Source organism: Aulonocara stuartgranti (genome assembly GCF_965226115.1).
Source record: "Aulonocara stuartgranti genome assembly, chromosome: 11".
Classification (NCBI taxonomy): domain Eukaryota; kingdom Metazoa; phylum Chordata; class Actinopteri; order Cichliformes; family Cichlidae; genus Aulonocara; species Aulonocara stuartgranti.
This window is the reverse complement of record NC_138947.1, coordinates 9,635,310-9,649,182: the sequence shown is the minus strand read 5'-3', so window position 1 is coordinate 9,649,182 and position 13,873 is coordinate 9,635,310. Positions and strand designations below refer to the sequence as shown.

At 38.3% G+C, this 13,873-nt stretch overlaps 2 protein-coding genes across 2 annotated transcripts; one reads left to right on the top strand and one right to left on the bottom strand.

Annotated features, from left to right (window-relative positions):
* The first annotated feature begins 661 nt into the window (after positions 1-661).
* On the top strand, positions 662-4,175 carry LOC309718080 (potassium channel subfamily K member 5-like). The gene is made up of 5 exons (XM_082553056.1): positions 662-1,145; positions 1,672-1,783; positions 2,973-3,139; positions 3,224-3,392; positions 3,471-4,175. The coding sequence occupies exons 1-5, from the start codon at positions 963-965 to the stop codon at positions 4,172-4,174; spliced, it is 1,335 nt and encodes a 444-aa protein (XP_082409182.1). The 5' UTR covers positions 662-962; the 3' UTR covers position 4,175.
* A 154-nt stretch (positions 4,176-4,329) lies between these two features.
* Positions 4,330-13,467, bottom strand: LOC309717992 (uncharacterized protein). The gene is made up of 18 exons (XM_082552932.1): positions 13,340-13,467; positions 13,185-13,255; positions 13,040-13,095; positions 12,706-12,868; positions 12,184-12,310; positions 11,813-12,016; positions 11,645-11,726; positions 11,107-11,235; positions 10,835-10,992; positions 8,513-8,614; positions 8,211-8,278; positions 7,939-7,994; positions 7,675-7,840; positions 6,100-6,223; positions 5,651-5,851; positions 5,323-5,404; positions 4,639-4,767; positions 4,330-4,562 (listed from the first exon to the last, which is right to left on the bottom strand). The coding sequence occupies exons 1-18, from the start codon at positions 13,414-13,416 to the stop codon at positions 4,401-4,403; spliced, it is 2,157 nt and encodes a 718-aa protein (XP_082409058.1). The 5' UTR covers positions 13,417-13,467; the 3' UTR covers positions 4,330-4,400.
* Between the last annotated feature and the right edge of the window lie 406 nt (positions 13,468-13,873).

The window sequence follows — 13,873 nt, the reverse complement described above, 5'->3', positions numbered from 1 at the left end:
TATTGGTCAAAAAATAAAGAGAAAGCAACAAAAATAAACATTTTTTTAAGAAAGCCTAACAGCTTAGAAGCTATGATTCTTATAAAAGTGGTGTGTGTGTTATCATTATACAGAACGTAACCTATAATATCACATTAAGTGCAATAATCCTTTCTGTCATCGTTGTATTTTTACTCAGTTGCATATAGTATTTGTATTCTATTTTTATCTTATTGTATATTTATTTTATTTTATTCTACTGTATATAGTATTTTATTCTATTCTGTACAGTTGTGTACTGTATTTATTCTTATTGTATTCTAATTTTTGCCTCATAACTTTTGCACTGTCCACTTCCTGCTGTGACAAAACAAATTTCCCAAGTGTGGGACTAATAAAGGTTATCTTATCTTATTAACTGATTATGACCAACCCCTAATAAATTTGTGATCAAAAACGTTTTTCATTTTATATTTACTAAACATCTAAAAAAAAAATCACTACACAATCAGACGCACTATGCACATGTACTATATTCGCATAAACTAATTACACTCAAAATTATGTCAAGTACATTTAAGTGCGTTTAAAAAGAACAGAGAAAACAAAATGAATGCATACAACAAGAAACAAAACAGTACTATTCCCTTAAAAGTTGTTCCTGCCCATAGAGTGAGCGGCGGAGGTGTGTACTGTCGTAGTGCTTCTTGTTATAAACAGAAGTAACTCAGGACCGATTGTTTTGGGTTTTTTAAGTTGTTGTTTTGTTTTGTTTTTTTAAGACTTTCTATACTTGATCTAATTAGAAGACACATACATATATTTTTACATGTATATGTTTTGTTTTTTATTTGTTCTGAGTTTAATTCCATCCCAGCTGTGAACCCATTATGTTAACCAGGAAGAGGCCAGGTAGGATTAGGACAGCCCTCTGCGGGAATGTGACTTAGTCAGCGTGCTCGGACTGAAGTTATGACTTTAATATGGCTGATAAAGGTCCGCTTTTAACTTCGTGTATAATTTTTTATCTGTCGATTGGAGGCGCGATATTCCAAATTTTTGAAGAAGGAAACTGGAAATCAGCCAGAGACCTCTATGTTAAAGAAAAGGAAGACATTCTGAAGAAATTTAACTTGACTAAAGAGAATCTGACTGAGATACTGAAGGTATGATGAACCCATCTCTATGTAAAGGTAACAAGTCGAGCTTTTGTTTACAGAGGCTTCATTTCGTTACATACTGTATTGCTTATCTTACATTCCAGCGTGGACATTAGAAAGGAAAGGAAAATGTCATTGCCTCCACATGTCCGGATGTATCAAACCGGTTTTACGTGATTTTGAACAGAAATGCAAACGTGTAAAGAGTAACTATCAAGCTAAACATTCTCAGAGGGAGCGGGGGAAGTGAAAATCCTCTTATTTAACAGCACAGAAAAGTTGTGAAACTTCAAACAAAACACTGATGTGTGCGCTGGGTGTGGAGCAGCCATGCAACATCAAGGACAGAACAAAAACATAAAGGCTGGCACAACGCGTGCCCGTCGGTAGCCTGAGCCTTTAGTTAAGACTTTGAGGAGTTGTAAATATTTCCAGTTATTCGGTTACAAATAAATAAGTAAAGTAGTAGCAGAAGTATTAGATTTATGTTTTTTTTTTTCTGGGACTGATTGATTGTGTTAACTTTCTAAAGGTAGTATCAGAGGCTGCCGGGCAAGGCGTGGCGATCTCCGGGGACAAGGATCGCAGTCCGTGGGACTGGGGGAGTTCTGCCATCTTCGCTGCCTCCATTGTCACCACTATAGGTATGAAAGACTCAGAAGTTGACACACTTCATGTTCATGTTGTAATAGCATCCACTTCTTCTTCTTCTTCTTCTGGTTGCTGCCATTTCTTTGGCAATAGGGTTGACTCAGGAACGCCCAATCGACTTGCTTTAACAACATGTCTGGCCCTGCCACAGGCAGGCGATGTGTCCAGGGTGTACCCCGCCTCTCATATTCGAAGCTGGATAGGCTGGGATAATATTCATGTAACACGATGCCTCTTCACTAAAAGCTGCATTTCTCTGGGCCTAATTGTGATTGTTTGTTTATAAGACACATTATAAGCTTCACAACAGTTACTACAGGGATGAAGCTATGGGTACTCTGATGCTGTGACTGTTTCAGAACAGGAAATGCTTTGTGATTTGGATCTGAAATGTTTGTGCACTGGAGTTTTCCTGCAAAATGTCCAATAAAGAACGTTATAAAGAGAAACCAGAGCATAACTGAGACGGTAAATCCTAATCCTCATTGTTTTTTAGTTCAAGAGTCTTCTAGGACTTTGTTTTCCATATATAAAGCAGCAGAGAGACAGACACCCTCCCTACTTTTCCTACACTTAGATTACACTTTATCAAAAAGGAAAGTTTTTTTTTTTTTCTTTTAAGCTTATCATAAGGCTGGATCAGGTGACCATGAATACTCCCTTAGCTATGCAGCAACAGGGCTTGGCTGCTTGGGGCATCCCATGATACACTGAGGGTATTTTTTTCTTCATTCACTTTTCTTTTAACTCACTGTGTGTTTATACACCACCCTGGATTTAATCATTAGCTTTTATTGATCTGTGCTTCTCTTCCAAAGTGTTTCTTTTGTCCTATTTTCCTCTCTTCACCCCCAACCGGTCACAGCAGTTGGCTGCTCCTCCCTGAACCTGGTTCTGCTGAAGGCTCTTCCTGTTAAAAGGGAGTGTTTCCTTTCCGCTGTTGCCAAGTGCTTGCTCATGAGGGTTGCATGATTGTTGGGTTTATGGTTGTTTTTCTGTGTTAGCCCTGCAACAGACTGGCAGTGTGTCCTGGGTGTACCCTGCCTCTCGCCCTGTGGTAGCTGGGATGGGCTTCAGCCCTCCCCGTGACCCTGATAGAACAAACAGAAGAGGAAAATCTTCCTAAAATACTTATCACATCATGGACTGGTGTGATTGAATATTTTCTCACTGTATCTACAGGTTATGGTAATATTGCCCCCAGGACAAAAGGTGGACGTATTTTCTGCATCCTTTATGGTCTGTGTGGGATCCCTCTGTGTCTGGTATGGATAAGTGAGCTGGGTTCATTCTTTGGAGACCGGGCCAAGCGTCTGTCTGGGGTGATGATAGACAAAGGCATATCAGTGGTAAGGTCTGACTAACAATTAGTGTTTATCTGAAATTATGAAGTTTCAGTGTCAAATAATTTTTTTTTTCCTCTGTTTTGTCAGAAAAAAGTCCAGTATACCTGTATAGCCTTGTTCCTTCTATGGGGGCTGTTGGTGCATCTGGTGATTCCGCCGTTTGTTTTCATGTCCATGGAACAATGGACCTACTTAGAAGGTTTCTACTTCTCTTTCATCACACTCACAACAGTTGGCTTTGGAGATTATGTGGCAGGTAGGTTTTTACATTTGGCACAATTTGAATTTCTGAATTGAGGATATCCAAGTAATTTTAGCCCATAACTCATTTTAGGTGTAAATCCAGACATAAACTACCCCCGCCTCTACATAGTAGGTAAAGAATTATGGATTTGCATGGGCCTAGCTTGGCTGTCCCTGTTCTTCAGCTGGAATGTCCACATGGTAGTTGACGCTTCCAAAGTACTAAAGAAAAAATGGCAAAAACGCAGGCACAGAAACTTCTATCATGAGGAGCTAGTGTCTTTAGAGGACAAGCCACATGGAAATGTAAAGCCCAACGTTGTTGACATCTTTGGCTTCTTATCTGAAAAGGAGGAAGACTACAATACTGTCATAAAAGAGATTGGAATGAGAAGACACAAACCAGCGCCAGCAGACAAAATGAATCGCTCAAAGAGCTGCAGTGACCTCCACGGCACCTCTATCCACAACTTGGAGCACTCTCCAAGGCGCAGACGTATGATCAGTATCAGCGAAGTATTCCTCAATGCAAAGGCCGAGGGGGACAATGACACAAAAGACGAGATGCTCCCGTTATTGCAAGAAAGCATGGGGGACCCTGAAGTGCGTGTGGAAACTGACGAGGAACAAAAGGACAGCTGTGCTGCTGATTCAGAAGATTGTGATATTGCCCTCAGTGGACCTGCCAAAATAGAAGAGGAAACTGTAGAGCATCCTGATGGGGGGGAGACTAGGTTTAGGATTTCCAAGGTGGCTGAAGAAGAATTGCTGTTGGAAAACGATGAGAAAGGGTAAAAGAATTGTCCAAAGGCGTATGCTGCTTTAATGTACCGAGAGAACAAAATGTGGAAATGACACTGCATATGGCATCTACAGGAACAAAAGCTGACAGTCGAATGGTTTCCTGTCTTACAAGGTCACTATTTTTTTTATAAATGGCAAAAAACATGTTTAATTTTTATTTTTATTTTTTCATCCCTTTACAACATTTGTATTCATTAAGCAACAGTGATCAACGGCATTATTTTAGAAGACAGTATAAGGCTTTGTGGAAAACAGAGCCAATAAGCAACTTTCCCTCATAAGGAGCTGCTACACTGGAGCCCATAAGGACATGGCCATCATCCGCGTACTCCATGCTCACCACTGGCTGCTTTGAGTGAATATTCTTGATCCGGAGCACCTGAAGGACACATTCATAAAATGAATAGGTAAAAATCTAGCTGCAATGTTTTTATTTTATTTTTAAACAAACTAACCTCAGAGCCAGGTGGATCTTCAGGATCATAGCTTGACAACTTCATGGCATTTGGGTGACAACCCAGCCATACGTCACCTGTCTTGTGGTCCACCTCGATGTTGTCACAAAGTGATCCAACAGCTACAGACTGAAAGCATCACATGTTGTTTACATGCTGTAAATGAAACCTGATTATTCTGTCCTTGTGTATGACGTTAAAGCAACAATCCAACCTTTTTTTTTTTTTTCTTCTTGCAACAGAACTTCTTTCTTATTCAGCAGAATTAAAACGATTAGTGCTATTTTTATGTCTACATGTTAAATATGAAGCTACAGTATTATGAAAAATGTACAGGCAGCTGTCACTGATACCCCTCAGCCTACTAGCAAATGTACCTATGGTATACATTTTTAAAATTCTAGGCTACAGGAAAGTTAATCTTTGACCTCGAGGTCATTGAGATTTAAACTCGTTTTTACTAGATTCACCTAAGGTATCGTACGTCACCTCATTCTCCACTTGGGCATCCACTCTGCCCACAGGACGGGGTGATGACAATACCCCCTCAACCTCTCACGGCTGAGGGGTAAAAACTGCAACACTAGGCTGGGCTTAGCTTCACATTTAGCACGCAGATATGAGAGTTTTGGGTTGTTGTTTTGTTTTTGTTTTTTGTGACTTTAGAATACACAACACTATTACCTTGATGTACCTCAATTGTTCCCCTTCTTGCCTTTCAAAAACATCTATGTCATGATCCATAATATCCGAAACGTATATGTACCTGTGTTTAAAAAATAAAATAAAATAAAAATCATGTTACAATAACAAACTGTAAATCTCATCCCACTCCTTTTCAAGAATCTAAATTGTGTTTTATATAGAGATGTGGATGACAATTCGATGTCTTCACTTAATTTACAATGTATTCTGTTTCTGTTTCTGTTGTATTTCTGTCTGAAATAAAACAGACATTTAACTCAATCAACACATACATGATCAGTGATTGGTGTAACGAACTGAGATTAACCTTTTGTCAGGAGATATGTTTATGCCGTTTGGGGACCGCAGACCATCGGCCACCACCCTCACTTCGTGTGGACTGTAGAACACCACGTCACACCAGGTTAAGTCCAAAAAGACAGTAATAAGCAGAAGTGCATCACTGTGAAAGTAGCGGTCATTTGTGGCGTAGAAGCTCTCCACTCCGACTGCAACAATGTCATTCACACTGAAAAACATGGGGAACAACAAGCACACAAAGCGTTTTATAAAACGTGCCTCAGTCACACAAGCACTTTTTTCCCTATGCTTTTTATCTAACATTTGCATACATTCATGCTCTGATGGATGCATCGGAGAGCAGCTTGGGGTTAGTATCATGCCCAAGGACATTTGGCACACAGGCTTTACATGATGGGATGAGCCACAGCCACCCCAATAAATAAGGCATTAAAAGGTTTCTCATACAGTTCATACCTGTGGAGTAAGGGGTGGGTGATGGTTTTTATGTGCACGAGTGTGTCTTCCTCAACATAACGAAAGATCTCTACTTGGCTGTTGTGATGAGGGTGATTGACCACAAACAGGTACACAGAGTCATCTGCAGAGAAGAAGAAAAGTCTTGTCAACCCTGCTGTGTGGAGGAAACGTAGGTTTCCCTTAGTGTTTCAGTCATGTTTGTGCTCAGGGAAATAAACAACAACTAAAATAGCTTATTTAAAAAAAAAAAAGAAAAAAAAGAAAAGGCAGACACGCACATACACCAATTTAGGCTGCAGACTCATAGTAAATTGTCACCTTCTTTCCTTCCCTAAAGCAGTAAGGAGCAATTTACTTTTTTTATAGCCTGACCCAACAGGATCTTATGCTTAAGTAAGGGGACAAACTAAATGCAGACAAAATATCAAAGCCTCACAAAACTCCCTTTTACTACACAGAGATGTTTTTGGCACATATAGGAAAATCTCAGATATGTGTCAAAGACACTGTAATGTAACCGTCTCCTCTTATTCGTTTATCCAAAACCTGTTATCAAGTAAAATGAATAAAGGCAACGAAAATACTGATCATATTTGCATCATTACATTAATTAAAATTATTAATAATATAGCTGTAAACATAAGGCCCCAAATTTCTTTATGCATTTCACTGTCACTGGGCTTTAACCTTTGGCATCTCACACTGTTGATACAAAGTATTCTGCTCATTTTAGACAATATTCCAGAAAAGACTGGTCCACACAATAGGATGTTTCATAAAGCAGATGGATATGCAACACATAATCACTAGCCAGATGAATCCAAAATTTATACTAGACACTATGGTGAACATCACCAAGCTAATACCAGTGAAAGATATTAGCAGTATCATGCTATAGGGGGTGTTGTTCAGAAGCAAGGGGCAAGTCCTTGAAGAAAACTTGGATGAAGGTACAAAAGTCTTAAGCCTATGGCCATGGAGAACCTTCAGCATGAAGAACCAAAGACTACAGCCAAGACAATACTAGAGGAGCTTCAGACGTGTTCCTGAACAAGTCTGGGAAGATCCATTTGGAAAATTAGATACATTTCCAAAACCTACATGTGCAAAGCTTGTAGAGACTTAACCAAGACGACTTTAGTTCATTTATAAGTCACAGTAACAGTGTAAGGTATACTGCCCTAAATGTACTATGACAGAATGCACAGTCACCACTCAAAGACCCATTCATGTCATTTAGTCCAGAATTACTGGCATACCAAAAAATACCCCCCCCCCCCCCCCCCCCCCCAAAAAAAAAGACGACAAACAACATGGCTCACAGACTTTCCAGAGAAACAACAATATTACACAAAATTAGCTGCAGTTAAAAGCTGTGTTACATTGTATATCTGCCTTATGTAAATACAAGTACTGTGTGTAGCACGTGGGTGTGCAAAAAAACAAAAACAAAACATCAGCCCTTCTAACTTTACAAACCTATGCATGCGTGCATAAGGGTACAATGAAAAAAAACAACCCGAATACATTTCTGTTACTTAAAATAATAACAAATTTGATGCCATTATTCACCTGCTTCATCAGTGTATGCACTAATGCCATGTGGGTTGAACGAGCTGAGGTCCAGTTCTCCGCTGATTTGCAGCTCCACTGGCGTGGGTTTCGGGTGCAGCAGATCCAAAACATACATTTTCCCTGGTTCATCAGAAAACGAATGTAATCCAGGAAACTTCAACCCCTGAGCCGTAAACACTACATGTTAGAAACTTTTCTAAATGTGGGGCTTTGCTCAAGAGGTCATCACACAAACAATTGCCCATGAAATTAATAACATACCGTACTCATGAAGGCCAGTCCATCTTTCAGTATGGTGATATCCTCTGCCCCATATTCTGTACAAACAAACAAATCAATAAATATTTTTCCCCTTCTCAGTTCTTACAGAGAGCACAGTCTTATGTCATGCCTTGGTGACGCATGCTCTACAGACAGTTGTGTGAACTTCAGACCCTTCAGCTAATGCCACATATTAAACGCAGTTTAAAGGTGATTTTTCACGATGCAAACCCCAGAACGAAGATACGAGCATGAATACAAAGATTACATACCAATATTCTGCAAATAATGACAGCTGAGGTGTTTCACTGGAATCTCTCTGGAAGCAAGCATGATTTCCCTGCGGAAGAAGTTTACAGAGCCATTACAAAGAAGCAGTACAAATCAGTATTACAGTTTGAAAGTCTGCTCGAGAAGCCCAAGGATACATTTGTTAAGTCTTTCCATGAAAACATTGGCCACACTTCAACGTGCTTTAGCAAACAACAGCTGTGAACATTTACAATCTGTGCTGCCAATCCCCAAATTTAATGCGACATATGACGTCAGATTTTCTTGTCGGAACAGAACTTACTTCAGTTTAAGGAACCTGTGTCCACTGAAAACTGCAAAGGCAGCAACAGCAACAGCAAGTAGTACTTTCTTCATGGCAGCCATGTTTATAAGTGTCAGGGGTTACCTATGGAAGTGCCATGATTTTCAATGTGCATTAACACAACTGCCCCAAAGATGGAGACAGAGTGCTAAAATTAGTTTGATCTGTTAAAATTAGAAACAGCTGCTAAGACTTAAAAAAAAAAAAGAAAGAAAGAAAAGAAACCATGTTGTTGTTGTTGTTGTTGTTGTTGCTTGTAACAAGTCAAGGTAGCATTAATTTTAGGATATTTATAACATAAAATATTTGCCCAAAGAAAGAAACAAAGTTTAGTGAATATAAATCATAGCTACACACGGTATATGAATAATGGATTATTTATGCAGCACAACCTAAAAGCTACACTGTATCCGAACACACCGCACGTACGTGTGCACTGCTACCATCAAATCTCAGTTGGAAAAAAATCATGGTGTATTTTTTTTTTCTGTTTCGTTTTATTTGCACACACATAGAATCAACAACAACAATAATGTACAGTTTAAGAATAAGAACAACCACCTTCCCTATAACATGAACAGGTAAGCAGCTGGAACAGACAAGTTACATACAATCATTTACAAATATAATAAATATATATTTGTGCTATTAGAAATAAACATAGTTTTTAATTGTTTTTGAAAGAATAAAATGCAGTTGTGAACTGAAGAACTGGTGATAGTTTGTTCCAATAAAGAGGTTCTCAATATTGATGTGTATTTTGCTTTCTGCATAAGGGTAAATAAAAATCACCATGGTGTCTTGTTTAGTAAGTATGTACATCTGAAAAAGACATAAAAGAAATGTTGCAAAACAACTAGTAAATCACCAATTAAATATACATACTTCTACATAAAAAGAGATATGCAATATGTATTCACATTAAATGTTGTCAAGATTTAGTATTTTACAAAAAGAGGAAAGTCTATTTGAAAAATTCATTATCTGCAAAAATGTCTTTTGAATTAATATAATTTTATGAAGACACAGCACCCCAAACACTATTACAATATATTATGTGTGGACAAATTAAAGTATAATACAATATCAACACACAAGCACAATTTATGAAATGCAGTACTCAGAATACCAATCATGTTCATTAACTTTCTGAGAGAATAACCGAGAAGCCTAAGGACAACTTTGTGAAATCTATATCAGTATAGACAATGTTGGGACATCCTGCTAATGAGATGATGGATGGTGTCCTGAGGGATGCCCCCTCCCCTAGAGTACGTCGGGCCCTCAGGCCACCCTCATGAAGTTTAGTTACTGTTGTCCATCTAGTGAACCTGTTCTTAATCTCATTAACAAGACCTAATCAATATCCCAGAAGCGATGTGATGCTATAATCTGATTAAAAGGTGTTCCTTTATCTCTTTATTTTTGGGGCAGTGTGTATACAGTGGGAGAAACAGTTATGTGATTCCCTGCTGAATTCCTAAGTTCTGTCACTTACAAAGGCATAAACAGTCTATGCCCCCCCCCCCCCCAAAAAAAACCCCAAAACTAAAAAAACCCCACACTACATACAACTTTAAAACTGACCTGCATGTCATTGAGTGAAAAACGTATATGATCCCCTAAAACCCAGGAAGAATTCTGGCTCCCACCGAATGGTTGCACGCCCATATGGCACATAGATTACAAACACTCAATCAAGCAATCAATCACAAAAAGCACACCTGTCCACAGAATCAATTTCTTTAATTCCATCCAATCAGCAAGAAGGTGACAAGTGTTGGTGTTGTTATTTGTAGATGGAAGAAATATAAAATGACCATCAATCGCCCTCGCTCTGGAGCTCCAAGCCAGATCTTGCCTCATGGGGTGAGGATGATTGTGAAAAGGGTGATGGATCAAATAACATTCCCCCCCCATGTTGACAAATGTGCATTTACTTACTGGGGACACAGTGGACAACTTCATTGTGGAACCACAACAAATATATTTATTAAAGTTCACATTTCACCTTTTATTTAAAGCCAAATACAGACAGTCACAAATTATCAAATTAAAAACATTATTTTCATAATTGTTCCAATTATTTAACAGTGAAGCAAATATCTTGATAGTTCAGTCATTTCTGTGTCTAATACCACTTTTGTAGGCTGAACGCAGTGCAGTATAAACTGTCCCAGTTGAGAACAGATACAAATATTTGTTTTCCCTTTTTTTTGTCCTTTTAAACACCTGAATTGAGATTTTTTTTTCCCCTCTCATGTGTTAAAGTGAGTGGCAGTGTTTGCTTTCATCGTCTACTGTAAATCACAGCACAAGGCTTTGTGGAACACAGAGCCAATGAGCAACTTCCCTCCATACGAAGCGGCTACCGAAGAGCCCATGATCACATGTCCATTGTCTGCATACACCTGTGTAACCACAGGCTGATCAGAATGAACATTCTGGATACGGATGATCTGCAAACATACAAAATCATAAGATGTTAAACATAATCAGATCAATCTCTACAAATGGGTGCATGTGCTGTTATATAGTGAGAAAAGAAACACAAATAAGAAGAAACACCAGACCTCTGATCCTGGTGGGTCTTTGGGGTCAAACATGAGAGCCTTCCATGCATTAGGGTGACAGCCTAACCAAAGGTCACCATTTTCAGGGTCAACCTCGACGTTGTCACAGAGTGTACCCACAGCAACAGACTGGTTAAATGTGAAACGAAAGACTGCAATTACACACACACACACATATATATATATATATATATGTGTATATATATATATATGTGTATGTGTATATATATATATATATATATATATATATATATATATATATATATATATATATATATATATATATATATATATATATATATATATATATATATATATATATATATATATATATATATATATATATATATATATATATATATATATATACACGAATCCCTTGTGGCAAGAGAACTGAAAGGGACTTTGTAAATATAGCAATATTATTTAAAAAATGTTGATAAATTATCAAAGTATTTTTCGATGGATTTAAATAAAATAAAAAAACTGTCAAAAAAGCAATTCCACACTGTTGTGGTAAGTCAGTTTTATTAGCTACCTTGACGTTGGCCAATGAATTGTCTTCTTTCCGCTCCAACACGTGCACTTTTTGATCAAAAAATTCTACGACATAAATATACCTATAAAAGAGAGAACGTTAAAATAAAGACATTCAGATATTTGAAACATATGTAACCGTGTGCAAGGGCCTCGTGATCATTCTTACCTTTTGTCTGGTGACATGTTGATTCCATTTGCAAAGAAATAACCCTCAGAGACCACTTTTACCTCCTCAGTACTATAGTACACAACATTAGCCCACGTCAGAGGCAGTAAAGGCTCCACAAATACTTTCAGGATTTCTTGGTTAAAATAGTGATCATTTGTTGCATAGAAGCTATCCACTCCCACTGCAACAATATCATTTACGCTAGAATAGAAAGGAAACAAAAAATGTTTTGTCGTGTTATTATACATTAACATGCGCATGATTTGTATGGAACTATATTATGACATGTCGCACAAATATTGTTTAAGGCTGACTATTCAGTAAATCTCAAATGTCATTTATAACAGAAATTTGTCATATTACTTTACCTGTAGAGAAGTTCATGTTTAATGGTTTTCAGGTGCTCTAGGGCACGGTCCTCCTCCACAAACTTGAATAGCTCCACTTGGCTTTTTTGTTGAGGATGATTGACAACAAACAGGTAGACTGTGCTATCTGGAAAAAACAATAAGAAAGGCAGAGAACAACAATAATGTCTATAAGGCATGTGTGTGTGTGACTGTGTCAAAGTTGAGGAGCATGCAGAACTTGAAATTAAATAAAAAGAAAATTATCACTAGGCTTTGCAAACACACTCATGAAAAGCCTGGCTATTCTTACTGTACTTACATGGTACCACCTGTAAGTATCACAGCAGGTTTGACCACATGCTTGGCAAGCACACACAAGCAAAAGAAAAAAGTAAACATTGTCCTCAGTGCCCTAAGTTGAGCAATAAATTGCAAAGTTTACTCAAATCGAGGACATCAGACTTTTTGCCTTCCAGATGCCATTCTGTGGACACTTGCATGCGATGTGTGCAAACGCATATGAACTGTAGGGTTGTTTACCACTTGGATCGATGTATACACTGATGCCATGAGGGTTGAAAGAGTCAAGATCAAAGTTCCTTGGCATGCGGAGCTCTACTGGTTTCATCTGAGAATCCTGTAGATCAAGCAGAAATATCTTTCCAGGCACATCTGAGGAAGGCAGTCCAGGAAACTTCAGACCCTGCACACACAAAGCATGAAAAATACTGTAATTATACAAAGTGTAATAACACTAGCTACATTATAAATTCCTGATGTTATTAACATTCTTATTACACACGATTGCTATGGGCTTTAAGACTGTTAACCTAAGAGGTGGAGATTTGGCTGCTTTACAGCAAAAACAACTTACAGTGCTGATAAGGGCAAGCCCGTTTTCCAGGATCGTTATATCCTCCGATCCATAATCTAAAAGCACAATATTCACATATTGTTAATTTTTCTGGTTTCTAGTCTGCATGAAAGTATCGGCTGCATTTTCTTGCATGTTGGCTTACCCAGATTTTTGAGTGCAACACAGTTGGGGAGGTGTTTCGGGACGATCTCTCTAGTAGCAAGGCACTTTTTCCTGCAGAGTTTGCATAAAAAAAAAGTTATTTTGAAACAGTCCGAGCGCACAAAAGTGCTTCGACATGAACGCTATCTGTAGTACCTGAGGTTGATAAATCTCTCTCCTAACAGCACCGACAAGGCAGCTACAAAAAGTGAAATGTATGCGAGCTTTCCCATTTTGAAATCTGGAGGAGGAAAGGTTTTCAAACGGACTTAAAAACTGCAACAGCGGGGCGTTCCCGAAATGCTGCATTCATGACAATCCGAAATACCGCTTCTTACCATGTGAAATAAGAAATGCATCGCTTATATATATATATCGCATTGTGAATCTCTAAATTTGATAAACACGTAAATTTGCTGTAGATCCAAAGAGTTAGCATCTAAAAGACAGATCTATGTTGTTTGTGCGCATGAAAGTTGGGTATTTTGAAAGTTGACAGATGTTGCATTTTTTGCCCTTAGTAGACCTTGAAGTGCACACAGCCTGCAGGTTTGTTCCTAATATTCTAAACACATTCTACCAGCAGAGTTGCCTCATGATTAACATTTGGCCTCTTGACTCTGCACATGCAATGGAGTCACCTTTGTGTGTAATATGTACCTTTGTGAGCCCTCTGGGAACATCCAGTGC

Excerpts from the sequence above, each read along its gene's own strand:
- LOC309717992 (XM_082552932.1), bottom strand. The coding sequence starts at position 13,416 with ATGGGAAAGCTCGCATACATTTCACTTTTTGTAGCTGCCTTGTCGGTG. Across the intron at positions 8,279-8,512 it reads CACAGGTTCCTTAAACTGAA|GGAAATCATGCTTGCTTCCA; the intron begins GTAAGTTCTGTT and ends CTTCTTCCGCAG. Across the intron at positions 5,852-6,099 it reads ACCCACCCCTTACTCCACAG|TGTGAATGACATTGTTGCAG; the intron begins GTATGAACTGTA and ends CATGTTTTTCAG.
- LOC309718080 (XM_082553056.1), top strand. The coding sequence starts at position 963 with ATGGCTGATAAAGGTCCGCTTTTAACTTCGTGTATAATTTTTTATCTG. Across the intron at positions 3,140-3,223 it reads TAGACAAAGGCATATCAGTG|AAAAAAGTCCAGTATACCTG; the intron begins GTAAGGTCTGAC and ends CTGTTTTGTCAG. Across the intron at positions 3,393-3,470 it reads CTTTGGAGATTATGTGGCAG|GTGTAAATCCAGACATAAAC; the intron begins GTAGGTTTTTAC and ends AACTCATTTTAG.